Raw genomic sequence first — 27234 nt, 5'->3', positions numbered from 1 at the left:
AATCACCAATTAACCTCAACATGTTTCTGGACTGGGGGAGGAAGCCGGAGAAACCGGAGAAGCCGGAGAAGCCGGAGAGAACCCACGCTGCACGGGGAGAACATGGAGACTCCATGCAGAACCGGCGACCTTCTCGCTGTGAGGCAACAGTGCTAACCACAGAGCCACCGTGCAGCCCAACATATTACCAAATATCCCATTATCAAAATAGTGATGACATCGGCAACATTTAAGGTGGAACGTTTTCTTGACGTTATGAATCAATTATGAACCTTAAATGTCAATATGGCAACTTCGATTATTGTTTTTTTTTTGGTTTATTTCTTGCTCGACTTCAGTGCTAATTCTAATCACAAGCTAAAAACAAATAGTTTAACTTGAATCTAAGCTTAAAATTGTGACAGTTTAGGGACTTTTCGGCTGAACTCGGTTGGACTGCAGGCTGTAAGGAGACAGGAGGTGTCAAACCTAAGTAGTAAACTATCTCTAGTATGTAGAGCCGCCATGATTTTCCCAGTATTTGTAACATCTGTAGTAAAAATACAGCACATGTTGGTTCCAATTATTATCTTTTTTGTTGAATAAGTAATCAAAACAAAAATCTATTTCGATCATTTCTGGCATTACAACTGTGTGATTCTTCATAGAGGACATTGTTGAGCTGTTCTCCTTCTAGTCATGGTTGTTCTGTTTCCATAGAGGTGCAGGACTTCACACTGCAGAGAAAAAAATGAGCCCACAGTGAGTAAAAATGTCACGGTAGCAAATGAACACCCAGACGCTGCTCGGGCTTGGGAGGGTTAAACACAGATGCATTTTAAACCGTATCATCGACCGAGCCGGTGGAATAATAAGTGTGTCTGCGCCTTCAGACTGTAGCCGTGCGCTACGCTGAAAATTCTTCAGGCTGACCTCTGCAATCTCTTCTCGTCTGCTTAAAAAAAAAAAAAAAAAATCCTTTCAGCAAAGTCATCAGAATGCTTAAAATGTATTTATTTATTTATCTTTTAGTAAGTGCGGTGCATAAATTTGCTTGATTTTAAAGTTTTTGGGCTCCTTTCTTTGTGACTCACTCTGCATATTCTTCTGTTTTTAACTCGCTGCGTCTGGGCTGATGATAAAAAACCGAGCTGATTATTAAAAATTACTGCATGTCTCCGGGCTGTGTTAGTCCTAAGCTAATAATGTTTAGCTGGATCAAACTCCACTTATGCTGAAGCCAAGTAAGATTGCCAGATTGCTAACGCCACAGAAAAAAAAGAAGAAGAAAAAAAAAGGCTTTTCCTGTTACAACTTGGGAGCATTATTCCAAAATGCTTACCGCACAGACCGACCTGTTTTTTTTTTTTAACATCAGATGAATGGAAATGAGGCCTTTATATTTAGCCTGCAGTCTGTCTATGTGTTAAAAGCAGATATAAACAATCTACGGAGCCTACAGGTTTTATTTTTTGTTGGTGAAGGTGCCAACTGCCTTGGTCCTCAGCACACACCTATATTCTGCTCATTGATTTCCCCTCAGCCTTCAGCATGATAAACCCTATCGATATAATAATGGAGACAACATCAACTCCTGCATACTAGACGGGAAATGAAGCTTCTCGAGTGACAGACGGCGGTGTCTCTCAGGTCTGTGCCCCACTGTGCACAAACAGTTTTGCATCCAGCACAGTTCAGCAACCATCCTTACTACAGGTCCGTGAAGATTCTCAGTCATCCAGGTCGTGGTTATTCTCGTAGTTTAATTGTAGCAACTGGACTTGCTTGAGTTTCTTGAAGATGTTTCACTAGTTGGGAGTTCCAGATACTTATATCCTTAAGGAGGCACTAACACTTTAGGTGTTGCTGGCTCCTTAAGGATATAAGTATCTGGAACTCCAAACTAGTCAGTCAGAACTGATGAAGCCTCTTGGATTGGAGGTAAAACATCTTCAAGAAACTCAAGCAAGTCCAGTTGCTATGATTAAACTACGAGAATCCTTACAACAGGTTTCATATCTAACAACAGCGAATCAAGCAGGTAGTCCAGGAGTCAACCTCCTGCTCACAAAATGACCGACTCCAGACAGAGAGCTCCTCCCAAATATGAACCCATACTCGCAATAGATCAGTTTAAACTTGCTGGCAAACAATGGAATATCAACCTGTAGAACACCACTACAAAAACAAAAAGGCCAGTAGAAAGTGTTCTGTCTTGGACAACTTGAGGAAGTCAAACGTGGTGTTTCCGAAGTATGGGCGTATACGTCTAAACTGCATTCTGATTTACATGTTTGTTACTGTTGCTCTGTTTTCAACCAGCCAATCAACTATTAGATGAGGTGGGACTCCAGAAAATGGAGGAGAAGCTTCCACCATGTTGCAAAAGGGTCGTATTCTTACTTACCCAACAGCCATCAAGAAGGCATTATTGCGAAAGCGTCAACCAGAGTGTGATTTTTCTTTTTTTTTCTTTAAACCTGACCAATCGGTTTCAGTGCCTAAACCTAATTAAATAGTGAGTGAAAACAGAAAGTAAACAAGTTAAAATTAAATTTAAGTCCTCCTTTTCTGCCTCCGTATGGCTGCTTCCAACTGGACGCCTTCCAGAGAATATGTGTTTCAACAAAAATATGCTTATTCCTAGACGGAAATGAGTTTGGGTAGTGATGTGATTTTTTGGGGAGACGGGGCTGAAGTCTAGCTGTAGTCAGACATTAAGAAAAAAAACTGCAGTCCAACATCATACGTTCCCTTCTTCAATCAGCTGACCTGCTGTACAATAAATAATCTAAAAGGCGGACGACCCGACACTTCCTAGTCCTATTTTCGGAGGACTGCGGGTCTTTGTCTGGCACAACAACCCGATTACACAACATATTCTAATTAGAGTACACTAGAGCATGTTTGCATTGTGCTGCATGCAGCTTCTGTAAGTCTAATTATTATTGCTTAGTTTGAGAAACGTCACATGTCCGTATAGATGTTGTGCAGCTTGCTGGTGGTTCAAGTGCACTTCTGTACATTTATATACTTATAGTACTTCTTCTCCACCACATCTCAAGGGATCTACTGTTCTCATTTACTCCACCGTATACATATTTCATAGCCATTACTTACAACATACATTACAGATGAAGCCTGTCGAAGAAGTACAACCATAATGTATATATCAAATATGATGCCAAATATGATTAGAAAACACAAATTTCTAACAGGTGTAATATGAAACATACCCACAATACTGTCGATACAATAGCTTGACGGAGCTCCGGCTGAACTGCAGTTGTTTACATCAGTGCAAACAATAGAAATAATGGAACAATAGGTAAAAGAAAAAGAAAAACGAGGGGCTGAGAAATATGAATAACATTAAGTGTGATACTTCAAGTGTGCATGCCTGGTGATATAATATTTATTAATATTTTGAATTCTGCACTTCATGTTCAGGTTGTTTCAGTAATGTTTCAGCTGATTCCCAGGATGCAACAGCAGTTTATTGGTCAGAATGGTTGCTTGAATTCAGCAACTAGAAGACATCAGGATTTCTTCATTTCACCTACTTGTAATTACAACTAAGAGGCTGATTTTAAAGTTTTCCTGCCACCGATTGGATCTACAGTGCAGACAATACGACAGCAGAGCTCAGTTTTGCTATCTCACTCGTCATTAATCCATTTTGAACTCAGGATGTAAACATGTGGCGTATTCAGTCGAGTCTTTGTGTATTAAAGCTCTATCAGGGGAAGCATCCAGATACCGGATCTGGTTGTGTAACAGCGACTCGGAGCTGCGACGATGCTAAAATTATGAAGTGTTACAGAGCATCATGGAGAAGTGCTTTGTGAGGAGGGGGTAACAGCTGCAAGGTAAAGGTGGAAAGATTGTTTTTTCCTTTCTTCCCCGATCATGTGTGAACCGCTTTCACGTCCGGCCATCTGCTGCTGGGACCGCCGTGTTCGTAGTGAGCAGCCACGCTAGCGAGAGGATCTTTCCTTATCATTACGGATGATTTTGGAAACTAATTTGATGTGGAGCCTACGTGTTTCCTTGATATCTTCATTGTATTCCGGGTCTCCGCTCGTTGCCAGTCTCTCCCACTTCGCTGCGCTTCCACACCGAACCATCTGCTGCAGGCCTCGGTGCGCGCCAGGCGGGGTTTTTTGCGCGCGAGTCAAAAAGCGAGAGTCAATGAGATGTCGAGGATGTCGAGCGTGTGTGTTTGGGAGCGTGGGCTTGCGCGACGGAGACACTGAGTTGTTTTGAACGATTCGAAGAACGACCGTGTGACCGATTACGGAGGTGCAGCTTACAAACTTCACGATACACTGAGTTTCATTACGAACTCCAGCGTGTGTTCGGTAGGACAGAACGTCTATTATCCATCTTTGCTTGTTCTAAGCAAAGAGCACCAGGGTGATCAAACTCCTTAGGGTACACATTTTCTACCAATGTTTCAAGGATTTCTAATATATTGTGTATTCCTTCTATCTGTGGCACAGCAGCAGAGCAGCTGCAGGTGCAAGGCTTCAAATTAACCTTTTACATTGTTTGCATGATTTTCAATTAGGTGCAACCAAAGTTTTGCGTATAATGCATTCTAAGTGCTAGCTGTTTTTTGTCCGTTTTTATACACAATTTCCTAACATATTATATAAATGATTGCAAACAGGAATAAAGATCTTTTTCATAAGGATAATCTTGGACTTAAGGTTAACAAAAACGTAGCTTTCCTTGAATTATGTTACCAGAAGTGCTAAATTTTATTATTACAGTTTGCATTTTTGACTGATAATCACTTCGGTTTATTGCTGCAGGAGGAATGGCTGCTCCGCCAGCACAGGGCGAGTTTCTTTTGGAGACATTGTGCTTTTTTTTTTTTTTTTTTTTAGCATTTTCAATATGGAATCGATGCTCCAAAAACACCAAAAAGACAGTTCCCAGCCATGCTTCAGCTGCACCTTTTGCATCATGTTGGCAGCTTTGCTCGATGTTTTTCCACAGGTTGGGAATTTGCATGCAGAGATGGGAGAGTGTGACCACGGCTGACTTCTGTAGCAAAAAATTACATGTTCCTGAATGACTCCACATGCAGACCATCCAGAGACACTACAATTTATTAGTCTCCCCTACAGGCATCACATTCGGAGTATCAGTAGATGCTACAAGTTAACGATGTTCCTACACACCTCACATGCACCGATAGCGCTACTAGGTAGTTGTGCACAGAGAAGCCTCTAGTCTCCGCTTAGTTCATGCAATACAGGCAGATGTGAGGCCAAAATGGTGGGAAAAGGTGAAATAAGTTGTCCTAATGTTAGATTTATCTCAGTTGAAACCACCTGATTTCATCGACTTGGGTGAGTCCCCCAGAGATGCACACAGATCTGTTTGAATAATCTCCTTAACCAATAGCCTCCAGAACCCAGCAGACATTAAATGTTCTCATTGGAGTTACATGGTGTATCTTGGAGTGGCTTTAAACTAACGCACTTCTGCTCGCCGTAAACACGGGAGCTCAGCTGGTAGTCATTAAGCATCGTAGAAGTCTTTGTCATGGTGCCTGTTGCAAGCTGAACCCCCACAATGGTCTCTGTTTGCCAGAACGAAATCCACAGAAGGCCATGTGACCGCCTCCAGATAGCTGATCTACAACATGTTTTGTGACATGCATGCCCTTCGTCTTCTGCCTTATCGGTTAATATATTTTCATACCGACATGAAAATGAATGAATTAAAACGTTTAGTGCTACTTGACAGATGTGTCAGATGTTATATGTCCCGTGTGCTGCTTACACTTTGGTCAGTAAACATTTTAAATCCCAGCAAGGGACATCCTTGAATAAATTAAGTTCTGTTGCAGGTCTGACTGTGCATATTGATGTACAGTACGGAAGAGAAGGTGAAAGAGGGAGCACACGAGTCCGCACATGTTGGTGTACTCGTGCCACAAAGCAGCAGGAGCAGCTGAAAGCTGCAGACAGGGTCAGCGATGGCACGGGTCGGAGGTCGAACCGTTTTCTCCATCAACAGCGGTGGGAAGGGACGGGGGCGGACAGGAGAGGGGAGGACGGGACGGGACGGCTTGGCGACACGGCCGCCCACTCGCAAAATGTGGGTCAGCAGTTTGCAGTGGCGAAGGTCACGGACACAAGGACACAGCCGAGGAACCATTTAACAACTTTATTGCCAGTTCTGATTCATCCTCACTCAATGCATCGGGCGGAGAGGAAAAGGGCAAAGAGGAGCTGCGTTTTAATCTGGTCACAACTGTATCAGGAGGGGAAGGATGTATCTATGCAGTTCAATAAGGGGTGGGCCAGCTTTAGCACTGACAGTAAAAATTATTCATGTTATCTTACCTTACGCACCAACAAAGGTATCGTGAATGGTTTACAGATCTATCATTTCCTTCGTTTAAATTAAATTTCATGTGAGGTATCAAACAATCAAATGTGACACATAAAAATCTTGTTTTACATGTTTTTTTTGTTCTTTTTATTTTTTAGACCTGATAATAAAAGTGTGTCAGAGAAATATACTAGCATAAACACTGAATTCCTTAAAGAGCTTTACTACAGCTCTGCTGCCTGAGCATTAACTCTCTGAACTCCAAGCGGTAACTGGGCGTTTCCTGTCACATTTTTATTCACTGTGGAGTCATTTTTCAATACAATATAAAGTCCTGCAGCTCTATTTATAACAGCACAACCACTACTAGAAGCAGAGGGAAGTCAAAGCTGTGTTTTGTGTAGTATGACACAATTATAATGTCATAAATCAGAAAAAAGAATCAATGATAGACACCTTTATTTTTTTTGTTTACGCTACAAAAATTGAAAAAAAAAAAATCAATATGTACATGTTTTGAAGTGCCCCCAGATGTACTGTCTACAAATTAGAGATATTTTACTATTTACATTTCTACAACCTCGCTGTTTTCACACTAATCTGACTCTAGACAGATGTTTCACCATGCTGAATGTATCTTCCAACAACTTGCTGCTCTGTTTACCATTTTTGAGCCGTGCTGCATTTACTTTCCTCAGTCTCTTTAGGTATTTTCTATACTTGCTCTGTGTAAACTCAGCCTGCAGTTCAAACAAAACGTCTTTGAATTTGTGTCACGTGACTGTTGATTGCACTTGAGTTAGTGGTACTTTCTGAGGTGCGCTGAGGAGGACAGAATTTTTCTGGATTTTCAGGATCTGGTAGAAATGATTTGGTTTTGGTGAATTTTCAAACGAGATATGTAGAATAGGGGTATATCATGTTTTTGAGCTTTCATTTGGTTAAGTTACTAACAGAAAAAAGTAGTGGGAGGAGAAGTAGCTTAAGGAAATCTGACAATTCTTTCTGTTTTATAGTTTCTGGCTCTCATAAGTGATTTAATTTTGTCATTTAAAAAAAAAAAAGAACACAACCTACCTTCCAAACCTTCTTGCAGGTTTGGAGGTTCAGAGGGTTAAAAACTACAGAACTGCTTTGTTATGTAGCTCACTGATATCAGTGCATGTAAATATGCACAAATGGCATAATTAACTGAAGCCCAAGGACAAAAGTAACACTGAGATGCTCTCGGCATGGAATCAAAATGAAAATGTAAAACCCGGTGTGCTTTGAGATCTAAACTTTGGAAACTGTTTGCAACTTTCCTGCAACTGTTTACGGTTAAAACACTTTATTTGATGCTTCTTCTTCTTTTTTTTTTTTTTTTAAAGGTGAAATCACAGGTTAATACGCTTTAATAAAGCGACTGCAGAGTCTTACGTCAGATATTTCACAGCAACCTGTCTAGTTAAGGCCTCAGATCTTTCCTCTGATCTGTTCCTATTCTTTGGAAACTTACGTGTGGACGATATACCTTCCTCCTAAAAGAATCATCAAAGAGGAACGGTGGCCGTCCACAACACGCATGTGCGGCTGGGAGCGGGGGGGAAGCTGTTCCCCTGCATTTATTAACACCCCGCGACTTGATCTGTATAACATTTGATTAGAGGAAAATAAGTTTACACATCTCGGGCCATTTAGCAGCTTTCCGCTCAGTTTATGACATAAAAGCTGATATTTCCAAGAGGGGGTGTGAGCCTTGACACGTCGGCTGACATTCATATTTATAGCCAAAAGGAAGGCAGCGGTGGGGTGAGGTGTTGGACGAGGAGGGCAGCTTAATGGGGTAATAAATAAGTGAGGGTATCTGGAGACGTTTATGCCGCTTTTTCTCCCGCCCCTCCCTCCCGGTCGGTCGGCCTCTTGCGTAATGTAAAGAATCTACAACACAGTTAATCATGTGGGACGCGGCGGCAATGATCAGGGACGTTATTACATTCTGCATTTCTGTCAATACCTCAGGGTGCAATACACGTCTAATATACGTCAAGTTATGTGTGATATATATCCGTGTTAGTGGTGTTGGATACGTTTAACGCTCTCCGTCATCGGATTTCTGCGGCGGTACAGTAAGGAAGGGCGGGAGGGGAGGGCAGCGGAGAAACTGACAATGAACATCAAAGTCTTGCTCCATTGTGCACCTTCAAGTAAATCAAAGGGCCTCTTTATAAATCAATGCATATGACTCAACTCTTACACGGGCAGGTAGCGAAAATCTGCCAAAACTCACATTCTGGCCTAAAAGCTCTTCTACAATCAAATGAAATGAGGCGTTGAGTCCTGAGGCGAAGAAAGTGAATGTTAAAGTGCTACCATTATTACAGTATTTTGCATCATGATATATTGCCCCTTTACTAAATGCTTTTTGCTGCTTTAATTAGCGAGCTTGCTCATCTCTATTCATATTTTAAAAAAAAGGAAAAAAAAAAAAAGCACCATTTGTGTCTGTTACAGGCCTCCATAAGCTGTTGCCTGAAACCTGTCTGTGCTGCCGTAATTGTTGGCCGCCGATAAGAGGAAAGCTATATTTCTCGTTTTATGACTTAATCTCTCTTTAAAGATTAATTACGTGGAGGTAAATATAGAAGTAACACTAAAAAGATCACACAAAAGTCACCCGAGACCCGCTGTGCTGAAATGTTACGGCGGGAATAATCGAGTCGCATTGACGGGCGGGCTGCTCAAGCTGCAGCGGGGCTTATTGCGACTAAAAGGCCAGCGCCTTCCGTGGCATGAAATGGCTGCTGTGGTCGGGTCTGTCTAATGCCATCTGGCAGCTCGGGCTCCCTTCAAAGGAACTGTCAGGTCTCAAAGGAGGGCTTTGATTAAGACTCCGACAGTACAGAGAAACACACACGCACACACACACACACACATACGCAGCACATGTATGCAAACAGATGCAACCAAAACGTGAGGAAAAAAACATGCACCTGAACACCTGCGCAAACACGAAACGCAAGACCCCAACAGGTGGGCGCAGGGAGGTTCCAGAAAACCCCTCCACCGGCACCAGCGGGTGATAGCCTACTTCCACACGGAGGAGAGCCTCAAACGTAAACTTATTTCTACTGAGGGATGGAAATGAACACTTGAAAACCTGCCAAATGTGAGGACGAATGAAATGTGGCGAACAGCAAAGAGTCTGTTTGGAGACGCTGTCGGGCTGCAGGATGAATTTGGGAAAATAAAACTCTGAAGAAATGAAAAGACCGGATTTATAAATCTGACCTGGTTTGAGATACGTCGCCATCTTCTTGCTTGCGTCCTTGAACCCCCACCACTGCTCTTTATATTGTTAGCAACGCATTCATATTATTTCTAAGGTGTACAAAACGCTGTATTTCTCAGCTCTAGACTCTTCCAGTTATTGTTCCTGCACCATTGAAAGTAACCACAATGACTGAAAAACATGAGACTTAACCAGAGTGTCAAAGATGGTTCACCAAATGGAAAGTGAAAACTAGCTTTTCTACTACATGAATCATTTATGAATAATATTAAAATCATAGCTATTAGAATATTTTTGCAGGTTGCTCCCTTTTTGTTTCTTTTTTTCAGTTTTATTAACCTTTTAAACCTCATAACCTGCCGGCACAGTTAAAAAAAAGCTGAGTGATAAATTTAAGCTTAAAATTCTGATATTTCAGGAAAATCTCATTGTATGACACGTCTCAATTGAAAAACTGCCAAAAATAAACAGTTTATAAGAGGAGTGGCTAAAAAAACTGCACTCCTTGGCATTAATGCCATGATGGAGACCAACAGATGTGACAAAAAAGTCTGTTTACATAATGTAGAGAGGGGATGACGAGAGGTTTAAAGGAAAATTAAACATATTTCAGCAACAAAATAATAAATGCAGAACTTCTCCAAAACTGTCAACAGGAGGTAGTTGTCAGCAAACGAACTCTAAGAGTTGTTGTTTTTTTTTTTTCTCAAAAAACCCCAAAATTCATTCAGCTGAACTGCAGGCAGTTTAGGAAATAGGACACAAGTAAGGAAACAACTACAGCTACAACGACAGAGACTATAATAATAGTAAAATAAATACAGCGTGGCTCAAAAAATGTATACAGGAGTTAGCTGTCAGCAAGCAAACTCTCAAAGTTTTTCTTTTTTCAAAAAAACTTCAAAATTCATGGACAATTCGACTGAACTGCAGGCAGTGTTTACACGAAGGAGAGAGGACACAAGTAGGAAAACAAACTACAGAGATCGACAACGAAATCTAACATATTTGAGCAATAAAATAAACGCAGCATGGTTTAAAAATAGTGGTGCAAGTAATTGGAAGGTCCATTCAGCATGGTGACACATCTTTCTAGAGTCAATGTGCAGAGTAGAGCGAAAAACACCAAATTTGTAGAGATTGTTAAAAAAAAAAAAAGAAAGCCTAGAAAATTAGCGCATCATGTAAAGTCTCCAGTTTTCCATCTGGAGGAATTTAGAAAAATACATATACGGATCCCATTTTTCCCACAGTGTTGTAGAATAAATAAACAAATTCAACTCCTGCTTTCCCCAGTGTTTTTTTTTTCTTTTTCTTTTTAAACAATTAATGTCATCATAACTGAAAATGAGAACCAGGTCTCAGTTACCTTACCTGGTAAAATAAATTAACTGTGTCAAATTGCACAAAAGACAAATTCTCCCTACTTCCAGCCATGATTCTGCTGTTTCCATAGAGGTGCAGGACTTTATATAGCAGAGAAAAATGACAACAGTGAGTAAAAATGTACAAAAACAAAATCACCCAGAACCTGCTTTGGTTGCATTATAGTTCATTTGTCACATCATAGGATTCCAATATAAAGCTGGTACATCTGCAGTGAATCACAGTCTGCTCTACTGTAGCTTCTAAAATATTGATGTCAATCCCTCATAGTGATGTTTATATTTCAAAGCTAACTCTTCTATCCAGAGAGACTAACAAGTCAGATGACAAGCAAGTGCGACACTCAAGGCCTTGACTCCCCGTGACCCCGCAGCCACTGCACACAATGCAACGGCCACCGCTTCACCCCCCCCACGCCGCCGCGCCGCGTCTAAGTGAGGTGAATGTGGGCATAATTAGATGCAAATGTGTGTCACTGTACAGCTGATGCAAGCGTCGGGTAACACGGAGGGAAAGGAGGATGGATGTGAAGAAGGAGGGCCTGGAGGGACAGCGCTGAAAAGAACAGAGCGGTCCTGATGTCAAGGAAGCAAATGGCTGTAACGAAGAGAGGCGACCTCACGGGAAAACATGATTAGCTTTCTGTTTGCGTAAATTATGTGTCACGTTGTGTTTACGCAGCACATGCGTGAAGGCGGCTCCGCTGGAATGGGGCTTCTGCGACAAATTAAAACTTTTTTGTTTTTTGTAAATAATTGTTTGAGAGGAGAATTTGGTTTGTTAGAGACGACATTAAGATCACGTGGCACAACGGAGGTCTACAAACGGGAAAATACCATATTTGTATGCGGTTTGGAGCAGCAGAACAATACTTTTCCATGCTGGTAGATAATCACAAAGTCATGAATAGACACAACATAATTTTTAACAGGAAACTGGGTGGGTGTGGAGAGACATGCGGTGCCAAAAACACCCACCGCTGAGTGTTTCCGAGGGAGTCACAGGCCTAATTCAACCCGACATCTATGATAGGAAGTGCTCACAATATAACTACCGTTGTTTTCACCGAAATGGCCCGCAAAGCCTGCTGCGTCAGTGATGTCACAGCTAAATTTGCCGCCCTGACTGGCAGAAATGACTGCCTTTATTAAGCGGCTTGTCTTGTCCTCGCCGAGGATCCTTTACAGAAAGCACTCATTACAGAGGAGAGACGTGCGAGTCGGCGCTTCGTTTGTTCAAATGTGATGCAACGCCTCCTCTGTGCAGTATTAAAGCTGCACTTCATTTGTGCAAATTATTGTTTTGGCCCTGAAAAAGAAAAAAAACCAAACAATTATCTTGGATCATCTCATTCGCTGCTGTTGTCATTCAGCGTTGAGAAAAGAAGTTGTTTTTGTGGAACAGCCTTCTTCTTTCAATCAAATGTTCCAGACGTATGTTTTTAATGGCTTCTGGCTGCTCCTAATGGACCTAATTCTTATTTTAGAAACTGATCTTACAAGTTGCTATCCTCTTTGGCCTCTTTTATTATGAATTTTAAGTTTTTTTTTATTGCCAATATACAGAAAATAGAACTTTGTGATGCCTATCTGTGAACATGTACAGCACTTTGGTCAACTTCCATCCATCCATTATCTATACACCGCTTAATCCTCACTAGGGTCATGGGGGGCTGGAGTCTATCCCAGCTGACTCAGGGTGAAGGCAGGTTCACCTGGACAGGTCACCAGTCTATCACAGGGCTACACTTAGAGACAGACAACCAAGCACACTCACATTCACACCTACGGACAATTTAGAATCACCAATTAACCTCAACATGTTTCTGGACTGTGTGGGAGGAAGCCGGAGAACCCACACTGCACGGGGAGAACATGGAGACTCCACACAGAAAGATCCCGGGTGTCCTCACCGTGACGCAAACCGACGACCTTCTAGCTGTGAGGCAACGATGCTAACCACCGAGCCACCTTGCAGCCCTTTGGTCAACTTATATGCTAGAAAACATTTGGTTTTGTAAGTATTTTATTTTCTTTTTGTCAGACAAAACACCTATATATTCGTCTTCAAGGATCTCCTCCCATTAAAATAAGTTTTTACCTTGCTAACTTGCCCATATGGTGCTTTTTTAATATGCTAGAAGACGACGGTCTTAAAAACACAGATCCAGACTTTTAGGGTTTAATACGCAACAAATCTAAGGAAGCAATCCTCTCAAATGCGAAATGGGACTTTCAGTGTCATTAGTCGTCTTCAGGATCGGCTTTCTTTTCCAACATATATCTATTGTGTAGCTTTACAGCGAGTGTTAGGAGGATCCGTCACGTTTTTACGTCAGATTAGAATCATAATAAGCAAACAACTGACTTTAAAAGTAATATTGTGGGTGTAAACGTATCATATAGCAATAAGCTGTAGTCACATGTGAAAAAATCCCTGAAGTAAACATGTTCCTGATCACTTCAGAGGAGCCCAGGCTAAATCTGTGAAAGTCCTTTTAGCAAGTTTTTCCAACTGTTGGGGAATTTAATTTGGGCCCCGGTTTCCTGTGGCCACCCAAAGCCTCTTTACTAAAGGTCCAGTGCTAATTCTGTGCAAAGGTTGGACTGGAGAGGGTCCAGTCGGACAGCAGAGAGGGCGGCGTGGGCGCAGGTGAAGCAGGGAGGTTGTTAAGAGGCATCCGGAGGTGAGGCCGATGACGGCACTCCTAGGCGAGGTTACGGCCGCCGGGCCCTTCAAAAGTCCGCATTAAGCACAACATTAGCTTGTATGCGCACACACACGCACTCCCACGAGCACACGGCCGTTCAAAAGGTGGGCCGGACCCCTTTTTGGAATTAAAATGCATTGTTTCAGAGAGCGAGTGTTCAATATGCAAAAAAAATAAATAATGCACTTCTCATAGTTTTTCCATCACTTTCGTTAGTTTACCGACTCCAACGAGCAAACACCAAGTTTGTGAATCTGGCTGAAGAGCTGAGCGGGCCAGACTGTCGGTTAAACATTTGTTGAGCTTCAGTCGCTTGAACACAGAGGCTACTGAGGGCTGGACGGAAATAAAACGCCATCACAGATACTTTGACGGTGATGTTGGGAAATGAAAAGTCATAAACCGAGCTTCTCCGGAGACACAAACAAACAACACAGGAGCACCGCTGTGTGTGAGCGTTTGATAAAGTGGGATAATGTCTCCGAAGCTTCAGTTTTATCCCATTGTATTTAATAATCTTGTTTCCTGATCCACAGGTGTGAAGCACAAAGCCTGATGCATGAGACTCTGTGTGCTGTCAGTCCACCTGCAGTGTGGAAGTTTAAATGTTTTCCAAACTGTGTGAGATGTTTAGAATTTTTTCTTTCTTTCCTGTCTTTTTTTTTTTTTTTGCAGAATTGTTAAAGACCTGAAAATTTGGATTTCCAATCCTTTGTGGAGCCCGCTGCGGCGCTTCCCACAGTTTGGCAGATTGCTTTGGCATCCTCTCTTCAGTCCTTTCAAAAAATTATTGACTTTTGAGCTTTCTCAGTTGACTCAGTGCAGCTTGAAAGACACCACGCGCTGTACCATAGGAACAATTAATCACGGTCGCTGCTCTCCAGTAATGTACTTTCGATGGCTGACAGCTTAAAATGAAATGACGCTTTCGGAAAAAAGAGGAAATTTCGGAAGCGTCGGCTGTCAGGAGCCCCGCTGATGTTCGCGAAGTTTGGGGGTATCGACACATCTGCAGGTTGACTACATAAGCGCCTCATTCATGCCTCTGTGGACAGATGCTATTCCAGGTGCAGCATCAATAACTTGCTTGACACTTGCAGGACAGCACTAGTCAGTATGTCAATGTATTCTTAGATGGAAGGACTTTAAAACCATGTCTGATGTGTAATAAAGCAGAGTTCAACCAAACTATTTGACAAACCTGGTCAGCCTTTTTATCCTCGATCCTCTATTGTTTATGTCATTTAAAGTTTTATAGGCATAGTTTGAAAAAAAAAAAAAAGACAAGAATTAAAGTTGCCTAAGATTCAGGCATCTATTGCACTCTGTCCGTTTTAATGTGGATAAAAAGGACGAAAGGGAATAGGCCGATGCTTGATGTTACGTTCTTAAGAGTTTAAAGATCTTTGTTTAAGTAATTAAAACATTGCCTCATCTACACAATCTGCAAGCCAAACTAGACTTTAAACAGGACTGGCATATATGACACCGCTCTTCTCAAAACACGCTGACAATGTCTCCCAGTGGCGGCAGATGAAGTGCGGACCGAACAGCGCCGGTCCTTGAATGCAACCTTGATGAAACATTCATCAGGGTTCGCTCTTAGGCCATTCGTGTTTGCAATAGCTGCCATCGTGTTTGCTCATTCGGGTTTATACTCTTGGCTTTGTGGCTGAATGTGTTTAATAAATATTCTCTTGTAAACTGCCAGAGAAACTGGAAGGGAAGGCCACCACTGCAAGATGAATTCCCATCAAGCTGCCCAGACCCTTGACCTCTACATTCTGGTGGCGTTGTGATGCTTTGGGGGGGAATGTTGGTGGTATGGTTTGGGTACACCATCCATAGGGCCAATGAATGTCTTGTAAAATAAGTTAAAATTATGCTACAGTCACCAGATTTCAACATCTTGTTCGAAATGATCTGTGGAGGAATCTCACATCTGACACGGTGGCTCAACACCTTCCTGTTGGGTTTTCCTTTAATCTCCAAGCTAGCTAATAACCTGTCTCACCGGCTAATAAACCTATCGCTGACGGTAGAGGCTTGTTTACATGTCTGAGGTTTAAAAATGATTCAAAAACTCATTCACTTAATCTTTCACACTGCAGAGATTAACTGTGTGTTAACAACACCAAGAATTATAGCAAACACCGACAGCAGGACGCCAATAATTTCCAAACAATACACTCATGAGTCCCTTCAGGGTTCAGGCTTCGGGGTTTGGATTTTGGTAGCTGCTGGATACAGAGAGAGTTGCCTTTTAACAGTCTGTAACCTGCAACATTTAATATTATGACTAAAAGCATTGCCCTTGGAAATTACCTTTCAGCCGTAGCAGTTTTTTAACCATTACTTTGAACATACAGTGTCCATGAAAAGTTCTCATCCTCTTTGGAAGTTTTCCCTTTTTTACTACTTTTTAACATTGAAACATCGTCAGTTTAATTAGGCTTTTTGGACGAGAATTTACAAAATAATACCCTTCATGTCAAAGTGACAGTAAAAAATATAAAACGCAAAATCAGTATTCACCTCCTTTAAATCTGTATTTGGTTGATACACCTTCGACCACAGTTACAGCTTTGAGCCTGTGTGGATATATTAGCTAAAGCTATTTCTGTGTGGGTTTTGCTTTGGGTCATTGCAGTGGTGTAAAACAAATCTTCCCCCGGGACTGCTGGCAAGAGGCATCCCTACATCATGATGCTGCCACCACCATGCTTCACATCATGATGCTGCCACCACCATGCTTCACATCATGATGCTGCCACCACCGTGCTTCACAGTGGGGATGGTGTGTTTGTTATGCGGTGTAGCGTTCGGTGGCTGCCAAATCTAGTGTCTAGTCTGATGGCCAAAAAAGCTCAATTTTAGTCTCATCAGACCCAAGAGTTGACTTCAAGGTGCAGGCTTTTTCTTTGCCACTCTCTCATAAAGCTTTGACTGCTGAAGAAGAAGCAACAGTTGTTTTACACACAGTTTCTCCCATCTCAGCCACTGAAGCTTCCTTCTGGAGTCATAGGTGTCTTGGTGGCCTTCCTCACTTGCTGCTTTCTTATTGAGAACCTCCTGCTCTGTTCAGATTTACATATGGGCCACATTCCCTTCATTTCTTAATGATGGATTTAATCGTACTCCACGGGATAGTCAGTGACTTGGAAATTGTGTCCATCTCCTGACTTATACTTTCAATAACCTTTTCATAGAGGTACCTCGAGTGTTCTTTTGTCTTTAGGGTGTAGTTATATCCAGGGGTGCTGATTCACCTGTGACCGGTATCTTTGTAATACAATCACTTGAAACACATTAGTTGCATTAGTTGAGTCACTTTAAAGGTGGTGGATCCTTATGCAATCACTTATTTTATGTTTATTTTTTTTTTTTTTTTTTTGTTGCCTTTCTTTTTTGGAACCTTGTTTTCCTTTTGCCTTTAATTGTTTTTTTTTTTTTTTTATATTATTAGTATTCTCAAATAGTTCAATTATATTGACAAGGAGTCAGTGTTGAAAAGGAATAAACGGGGAACACCTCCAAGGCGGTGAATACTTTTTATGGGCACTGCATTATCTTGTTTGTGTGGAGAAAATGCATTCAAACGACTTAAAGTCGCAGAGTTTAAATGAGAGGTTAGGACTATAGAAGTCAGAATAGATTGAATCAGTAACTTTAAAAGCATTACATTGATGCATTTTTAACACTCTGTCCTCCCCGTTAATGCGATGTAAGTGGATGTGGGAAAAACATTGGAAGCATGCTTCACCATAACGCCGTCACAATAGAGCTAATATGTGCAGCTTCACCAGCGGCCACGGATGAATGTCTGTTTCACAATATTAACAACAACCAAACACTTAATGGTTGCGGGGCTGTTGTGATTTAAATGATTTAGTGTGCATTTAGCGTGCTCATTGATGAACCAGGAGGACTGCAGCAATTAGAGAGAATCTGCGGCGGCTGATAAAATGTACGGTGGGCAGGATGATCTCTTGATACTTCCTCCAGATAATGAATGGGAAAAAAAACACATTAACCAGCAGCTACAAAAACTCATGCCTCCATTAGAAATAAAACTACACGTAATGCGATAATTGAAATTTACATAAGCAGCAACATTACGATTGGTTTTGAAACATCACAGGACTATGTGGAGAAATCCAAACAGAGAAGTCAACAAAAAAAAAAAGCTCCTAAAAGCAAAGACACAAATTGTAATTGTTGGGCGAATTATGAATGCAGTTTGAGCATCATAAGTGATCAGAACAAGCTTGTGTGTTCTGCTCTCAGTTGGTGGGATTTCACAGCAGAGAGATAAATATCATACTGTATGTGGTGCTGAAGAAGTCTGAAAACTAAAAATACATTTCTGAAAATAGCAAGTGACGGTGACGTCTGAATGTCTGGAGCTCCCTGGGTGCTTTACAGTTTTCCTGGCAGTGAAAAATGACTTGTTAGCGCGAACTTTTTGCAAAGCTAAGAGGCAGAAATTACAGCGAAACGATGCGATTATACAGGACATTAGCTTAAATATTTGCAGTAGGAAACAGGAAGTGCTGGTGTAAATGCTCGGTTTGCAATCGCACAGTTCTTTGTGATTCTTTGCACAGAGCTAATTCCATACACTTAATCCATTAGATAGCTGAACACTCACACAAAACACAACTGATTGTGGGTCCATCCATCCATCCATCCATCCATCCATTATCTATACACCGCTTCATCCCGGAGAGAACCCACACTGCACGGGGAGAACATGCAAACTCAGAAAGATCCCGGGTGTCCTCACCGGGACGCGAACCGGCGACCACTGCTTCACCTCGCAGCCCCGATTGTGGGTCAAGTGAGCAAATTGGGGGAGCGTACAATGCATTTGTTCTCTCTGCGCATACCTTTAAAGCAGTTTTAAGGGCAGAAGTTGAATTGGAGGCATAGTGAAGCTATCGTCTGTGAATTTTCCGCTCCTTGACACAGTTACAACCGCTCTCTCAGAAGCAGCTAAAGCAGTCGAAGGAGGAGGAAAATATAAATGGCAACTCGAAGATTGACAGGGAAAACGGAAAAGCAGAAATTTCCCTGTTCTTCTCTATTAAACGTGTCTTCTGATCATATAAGTGGATGATTTAAGCTCATAAGCTTGAATATATTCCAGCGCGAGTCTGGACGGCGGGAACCCATCAAAGAAAATACGCTTATGCCACAAAGTGCGGCGCTCCGTGTTGTTGCTGACGTGCAGAGATACTTGTTGGATGATGCCAAAAGGTGCCTCAGAGTTTGCGGAGTGTATTGACACTTCCACGTGCAAACCCTCAGCTCGTAATCTTTTTATACTCGGCTGACCAGAGAGCTCCAACAGCAACATCAAAAATAAATATAACCAGAAATGTGCTTATGTGGTTGCAGCAGCTCCCCCCTCCCCGCCGCAACAAAAATCAATATTTGTTTGTAAGCACAAGTTTCTGACTTACCTCTCGTCGCCGTGACGCCCAGCAGCTCTGTTTGATCTTCCAAACCACGGCGGCCACCAGGAGCAGCGAGAGGAAGCAGCTGTGGGCAGAAGACGAAGACACGAGTCAGAAAAAAAGGTGATGGAGGCAGAACAAGAGAGAGGATGCAAAAATAAAAAAAATAAAAAATGTGGCATCGTCTGAGCGTCATTTTCTGTAAATGAATTCATGGTTTTCTTCTTCAGGCGTATGAATATTCATGTGTGTTCTGGTTTGACAGCAGTTGACAGAGGAGGTGATTCCAGCCCACGTCGGTCGCTATTATTATTTAATGAGCTACAGGTCTGAAGCTCGTTGACCAAGCTTAATGTGGGGTTTTCTCTCCCTATGATGGAATAAAATGTGCCGCGGCTCTGCGATTATACATACAACTTTCTGACACATCGGTGCCACGTGTGTTGACTGGAATCACCTCTTCTGTCAATAGCTGGAAAGTTATCACCAGATGCTAAAGAGGTTATACAGTACAAATGGACTTTAGAAGCAATTAAGTGCTTTTTTTTTTTTTTTTTTTTACAACTTAAAGGTCCAGCGCTGTGTCCTTTATTGCAAATTAATGAAAGTCTCACATGTCTCCCAAATGTGTCTTTCAGTTTTTCAACTCAAAATACTGCAACGATGCTTCATTTGTGCCATTACTGTATAATCCCTGGTTTTAGTCTGATTATAAACTGGCTGTTTTAATGTTTGTAGCTAAGCAGCTGCTGTTCCTGCAAACCTTCAGGAAGAAAACTCCCCCTGCATCTGTGATTCACAACAAGGAGCAAAAGTAGTTGACATAAAGTGCGAGAGACCAGGACTTTCTATCTGAGTGATCATTATTCATGGCAATATCGTCAAAATCACAGCACAGCCATGTTTTACACATCTTTGGTGAGTTTGTCGGACCATGTTGCGGTGATAAAATCCGGATTTAAGCTTTGATATAGCCCTGCCTTCTTCAGTTTTTATACTCGTTTCGTTGTCTGACAACAGAAACAGAAAACAACAGAAACTCAGCTGTATGATAAACCAGCATACGTGAGCACAGAGAGCAGGAGAGAAGCTAATAAACATAGACGCCGGCTGGGTTTAAGTTGACACTGACAACATTAACACACAATAACCCACCCAGTCCTTGTTTACTGGCTTTAAATGAAAGTTTCCACCATCTCTGAATGTCCCACAGCGTTAAAGGTTTCCACAGACCTCTGGGCATATGCTTAAAGCTAGCAGTAGCGTTAGCCACAGTAGCCGCACAACATACAAGGGTTTTCGATCTGTTGACACTGCCATCAAAAACAAAAGCAATCCACTGGATCTTCAGCCCCTCAGATGCTGGGAGTGCATGAAGACTGTTGTGTTCACTCTTGCAGCCAACAACACATCGAAACTGGATTAAATTCATACTGATTTGCAAAGCTGGGAGGTTTTATCTTAGAGGGATGGCAAAAGTATACAAAAACATATGAAACACAATGAAAACAAAGCGGATTTGCACTATGTCAGACCCTTAAAACAAGATGCAAACACCCAACCTGCTCCTTCTAATGTGACCTGGTGTAGAACCAAAGCTACCAGAGTAATTAAAATAGCTGAGAATGACGTCAGAGTTTCACAGGTTGGAAGGTGTAAGTGCTAAATGTCAGCCAGAGGACGCAGCTGTTATGAAAGACGGAGTTACACGAGAAGCAAAAAAAAGAAAAAAAGCTGCAGACAACACTTTGCACTTTCCATCAAATTGCCACGAGGCCTTGGAGAGCGGCCAGCCAGACACGTAATTGTTTCCTGTTTACCTTGCATGTATACACCTCCACTCACGATCACACTTTACTTATTTCCTGCCTGCCCTGTGCTTATTTCTAACTTATTCCCCTCCTTTTCGCCATCTTGCTATGTTTTATTCTGCACTGCGGGCTTTTTTTTTTTTTTGCTGGAGCACTTAATGTTTTATTTTTCTGCTCCATTTCCAGTGTTTTCCACATTTGCGCAAATAAACTATACAAAGAATCAAAACCCCGAGTGTTCTTTGCACTCTACACAAAAACGCCTTGAGGTGACACGTCTCGGAGACATGATTTGTTAGCGGTGTCGCTGTGCGTGCTCATGTTTGTGTGTGTGTGTGTGTGTGTGTGTGTGTGTTATTTCCCCGGCTTCCCAGACTTTCCCTGACTGCACTCGAGACGAGGAGGCAAAGTGTGTCTGCGTGCGCGCATGTACATCTGAGGCGACATCTCCAGCAATCTGAACTTCAGTTCCAGCTTGTCACGGCTCTCGCTGATCTTCCGCCGGCTTCCCCGCAGTTCTCTGGCCCAGACTTCCTGTGTTTCAGCTCACATCAGTGTTGGCACCTGCTGCTGATGAGCCAAGTATCAGCAGCAATGATGGCAAAGTGCCTCAACACGAGTGATCCAAACACTGACTCACAGTTTCCTCCGGGAAAAACATCTACTATATATATATATATATAAAGAGAACCTCAACATTAAACATTTAATATCATCCAGGACGGCTCAATTTAAAACAAAACAAAAAGTCTTCCCCATAATCTAGAACTCTATTTGCTGTTTATTTCCACACACATGGTTCCATTTTTAATTCTCCGAGTCAACATGCCTCGCACACGGAATGGGTTTTCCATTCAACGTGATGTCGAGCAGTCCTAGCGGGCCTCGAATTTTGGCGTGTTGTTGTAGCTGGAGGCAATTTTTATATTTTTTTTATCAACAGAGCAACACTGCTGCGAGAAATTATTTGTCAAATTTAATTGAAAAGTACAGAGTGAAGTCATGTTTTCGGTTGCGCTGCATCCCGCCGTCCTCCAGGCCTCTGGATGCTGCAATATTCAAAACGAGATTAGCTGATCAATGGGCGAAGAGGTAACTGCCTTTGATTTATGTGTACGTTTAAAAACACTGACGCTGAAAACTGCTCACTTTTTTTTTTTTATTATTGTTTCAAGGGTATCTTCTTTTTTTTTTTATTATTATTATTGTTGGAGGAATAATACATGCGGATCCACTTTCAGGGGTTTGAAGTGGATTTAATTACCACACTGAAGCGTAACTTCTTCAGACGTGCGGGCCTTCCAGCGAGACCCGTCGCAAAATTCCTCTCCAAAGTTTTACCACCTTTCCAATCTAAATGCCTTTGCCCATTTTTAATACTGGCTGTGATGCGTTCAGATCTTTATTCATCGCTCCCACCCACCAATCCCCGCCTCATGCCCACCCTGTGTGACTCTTTAAAGAGCCATCCATTCAAAAAAAAAAAAAATCCCTTATCTCTCCAGGGCTGAAGAGGACTCTTAAGAGATCCATCCGTTCAGCCATCTTATTGATCTGGCTTCCTACTCACTGCTTTAAGAGTGACATGGTGCTGATGAATGACTCGCGTGAATATATATCAGCCTCGCATCAAAGGCCTCCCTGCACAGCGGGGAAAAAGGAGAGTGAAACAGAGGACGGGAGGAGACGGAAGGACAATGAGACGAGGAAAGTGGACGAAAGTGGCGAAGAGATGAGAGATTAGAAGTCGGGAGCGATGGACAAAAAGGTAGAGGGAAAAAAAAAAAAAGACAAAGAAATGGGGGACAGAAAGACAAAGACTGAAAGAGAAACGTATGGAAAGCAACACCAGATAGACGGACACAAGCACAAAGAGAAGACGACGCAGATAGAAACAGACAGAGCTGCGCGCTTCATTTGATCTCAGCCTCCACAAGGGAAACCGGCCAAGTTAGTCAGGCTTCAGCTCTCACCGACCCCCAGCTGCTCCGTCACAGCGAGAGCTCCCGCCTTCACAGGGAATAGAAATGAGCATCCACCGGCAAACCTCTGACAATCACACTTCACCTCCTCGTTTGAAGCGCCAATTGTCCTCGTTAACCAAAACACACAACGCCGCTTTGAATTGCGCGCGATGAGTTCCGGGGGTGACGTTTTAAGTGAATAGTTAAAGGGAGGGACGGCGATTGGAAGCGACAGGGCGACCGGTGAGACAGCGGAGTTCGATGGTTTCCATAAAATTCAAATGAGTGGAAGCGCTAAGCATAGGGAAAACCTCCGACGGTGTCAAGAACTGAACCCCTGAACCTGGAAAACGGACTTTTTATGGTATTATTCAAACTACCTTCCTATTGTTTATTCAATACTCGGCAGTAAATGTCAAATATTTCACCTGAATTTTCGAGAAAATCTTTTCGCCGAGGCCCCGTTGCCCATTTGTTCCCACAACCCTCAGATGATTTGGTTAAAATTGCTGTTACTTCTGTAGAGATTCATGTAGCACCGTGTAGCCTGGAGGGCAGCAACACCCACTCCTCACTGCAAAGAGATCCGTCTCAACTGTGGGGTTTTCATGCTTTTTTTTAAAATAAATAAAAAAACAGCACTGACTTAGCAAACAAACAGAATGAAAACATGTTCAAGGCATGTACAAAAAGGCTCGATTTAGGGAAAAAAATAGAAACAAAAAGGGCAAAATCAACTTTCTAGAAGGCGCATACAAGCTGGATTTCAAACCTCAACCCCCAGATATCAGCAACGTCTCATAAAATGTTGTTTTTCTTATCAAAACTTTACCACACATCCATGCCTGTGCAGTCTTGACCTTTCACCTGTTGGTTACAGAATCATCATTCACTCATCACTACATTCAAATCACATCATGTTATCGAATTTTATCAGACGTAGTGCATAAATTTTAGAGTTATGAGCAAAACCGTGTTTTAGATGTTTTCAGCCCTTTCGATGGCCGTTATCATCACAGACCATCCATATGGGTCAGTAGAGATCTCCTCTAGTAGACCTAGTGGGCCATTATCACCTCATTTAATGAGTTTTGCATTTACAGAGAAGAGAAAAAATTGGCTGGTAGACTTTCGCCCAAGAGACTTGAGTTTGAGTCCCTTATTAAACCATATTCATCAAAATACAGGCATATTAATAATGGAAAATGGAAATTTCCCATCCAAGTTCTTAATGGAACAAGGTGTAAGGAATGAAAGACTGGGGGCATCAATTCTTTTCCAGCTATGAAGCAACCTGTATTGAGATGTTTTACGTAAGCACCAGAATGTTGTGTTTCTATTTGCACTCTAAAATACAAACACTGTAAGTTTTAATTATTTTGAATTTTGTTATTGATTCCTGACTAAGACTGAAAACCCAGTTTGGCTGGCAAATGCTCATTCAGTAGTTTCAAACTTTCATTCCGTCACGCAACTAAAGGAAGATGTCAGCGCCCCCTGGTGGACTCTTTGTCGTAAACCCTTCCAGACCTTTGGTGCATTTCAATACTCACACTACCATAAGAAAAAGATTTAGTGTGTTCCAATTTATAGTATGTAAGAATGCAAATTTTAAACCATTTTCTTGACTGATAGGCTGGAGCATTATCAATCAACAATCGATTAATCATGGAAACGAGCAACATACAGAGGACGTTTTTCTTTATGCTATTTAGGCTTAAGTGGTCCAGACACATTTGCCTCTCAAATAGAGAAATGTCGTCTGAGTAGACGTCAGCTCCTCTTGACTAAAAGAGATGTGGGTGGAAGCCATTAGCCACCACATAAATCTTTGTCGTAGTCCCCATGCTAGCTAAACCAACACAATGCTTGCCAATACAAAAAGTTCAACCGCCTCCTCGGCTTGCTGCAGTATTTAACGGTAAGAAGCTCCACCTGGTGGAACAACTAGGTACTACAGCTGATCTACATTACATTTTCTGACATGTGTGTCCGTCATTTTCTGTTTGAATAGGTAGCATATTTTTCATTGGTTGAATTTATTTACAGCAATTAATCGATTAATCAGTAACATCCCCAAGTGTATGTCAAATGCAGAACACCTAAGATACCAGGATGCCCTACAACATCCGGATTTCTCACTGCACACTGTGTAAAATGTGTATGTCCCAACTGTATGCATACGGTATGTGAAAGTACACACTTTGTAAGGGCAGCTGCAGTGCATACAGAAAGAAAAAAGTACAATTTGGAATGCAGGGTATGTTTCATGTGAGTGAATCGGTTTGTGCAGGCTTTCTACACATCCTGGCTGTCATCCTGGCTGATTGGCATGGAGCTCCAGCCCTCTTTCCTCTCCCCTCGTGACTGACTGGACTGTTGTGCAAACCCCCTGTTCCAATTATTCTGCAGCGATCACGACGCCCAGGTTTATAGGTGCACCTAGTCGACGAGTCTCGCTGGCTGTGATTTAACACGAGCACATGGCTTCTGTGCCTCTTGTCTTTTGTATTCAGTAACACTTGCTAACAGTCTGCCATTTGTCTCCATCTACTAGCTGGTCTTAATGTTCTGCAGCCAGTTACCGGTGGATCCCAGTAGCTCAGAGCTTTGATCTATGTAATGAGGCAACTTGTTTGACCGCCTGAAGATGGGGCAAGGCTTAGATTTTCCACCACACCCACATTCAGTCAGCAGATCTTCAGCTAGAGACACCAGAAGCAGGGATGCTGCTGCCTTTCAGTTTGGGTTGGGAGTTCTCTTTTTTTGTATTCTTAGCAAATTGGAACACTGTTAGCTCACTTCTGATTTTATTTCTTTCAGCGATTCAGCAACACCTGCAGGCTCTGTTTTTTTTTTCAGGTTTGCCTCTTTTGCTTTGTTAATTATATTACTAAGCAATAAATAACTCAGCTAAACTAAGAACAACTGGTTTTGTGTTGCTTCCCCCTAAACCCTAGCAGAGCAGGGATGCAACAGAAGTTAACTCCTGGCATTAAGGGCATGTGTGCAAACCTTTCTTGACCAATTCAGGTTAAAAATGATGGACGTTGTCCATTTCAGTGGCACGCTAGAGTGTTGAAATAGAGCCAGAGCAAGTGTATTATAGCCACAGGCTGCTGAGGCCAGAGAGGTGAGCTCTGACGTGTCATTGGCTAACCTGACAGCAAGAAAGCACACGCTCACAACAGCCACAGGGCAAACACCAACACACTGGTTCTGTTGTCTACAGCCAGCTGAATACTAATCCTGCTGCTTGCCTGCCACTGGCTTTGACTCCGGGGTGGGAAATGAAACCTGCTCACCAGCCAAACAGCATTTCGTTTTCACTATAACTGATAAGTTTTGTCTACTGAACCACACACAAACCAGCAGTTGCTCAGAGGTCCTATTCTGCCCTGCACTTGTCGCCACTAAACCCTGCAGCACCGCGGGGGGTGGGACCCTTCCGAGAAAGTCTAAGCCACCTGAAATAGAATAAAGGCCGGACATGCTGCAGAATACAAATCTTGGTATAATCGGTGCAGCTTTGTATTGTTTGTTTACTCACTAGTCTCACAATGGGAGCTGGGAAAAAAAAATCTAATTTATGTTTGATAAGGGAGACGGAGAGCAAAGCCAAATTTGGCATGTTCTTACAGACAGAATGGCAGATTTGCAACCAAAAAAGCAGCACGCTGCAGCAGAGGGCTCACTGAAGTAGAACTGAACTTGTTGAAAACGTTGATGCAGCCTTGTTGACCTCCCTGAACGCCAAATTAAAGATGTCAATAGTTACAGATACTTACAATTTCACTTCACTTTTTAAAACTAAACCTTCAGTAAAGGAAGGTTTAATCAATACTGCAGTGATACACATCATATATATATATAGAGTATATGTGGCCACTGGGGCTCTAGCAGTGCACTGATAAGCATTGTTTAGGAGACTATTCAAGACTGAGAACTAAGGATGGATCCATCTTCGGCTGAGCCAATGAGGAGATCTGATATTCAGCATTTTTCTGAATGTCCTTGTTTCTTTTTTGTTTTGTTCTTTTACCAATTCCAAATACAATAAACAGGTAAAAATGCACTACGGTAGACAGCCAACTCTGTCTACCTTCAATCAATACTGCAAAGTAAATAGTAGAAAGTTCTTTTCCAATTAAATATATGTAAAACACAAATAAAAGCAGTTTAATAAAGTTCTGTTATTTTCAATTTTGACACCAACATTTTTTATTTTACTGCAAGTGCAAATCAGTTCTAATTTTTGGTACTTGAAGACTTTTTATATCTCATCCAAGAGGCGTCTTCATGT

At 42.0% G+C, this 27234-nt stretch overlaps 1 protein-coding gene across 1 annotated transcript in view; it reads right to left on the bottom strand.

Moving 5' to 3' along the window:
- The window catches only part of atrn (attractin), a 197954-nt gene that overhangs the window by 46554 nt on the left and 124166 nt on the right, over positions 1-27234 (bottom strand). Inside the window, exon 26 of the mRNA XM_008283190.1 lies at positions 19163-19241. Within this exon, the coding sequence (XP_008281412.1) occupies positions 19163-19241 (79 nt within the window). The remainder of the gene's footprint in view (positions 1-19162; positions 19242-27234) is intronic.

Source organism: Stegastes partitus, unplaced genomic scaffold, assembly GCF_000690725.1.
Source record: "Stegastes partitus isolate 25-593 unplaced genomic scaffold, Stegastes_partitus-1.0.2 Scaffold301, whole genome shotgun sequence".
Lineage (NCBI taxonomy): Eukaryota > Metazoa > Chordata > Actinopteri > Pomacentridae > Stegastes > Stegastes partitus.
Note: the sequence above shows the minus strand (reverse complement) of the source record. Positions and strands in the feature narration are given on the sequence as shown.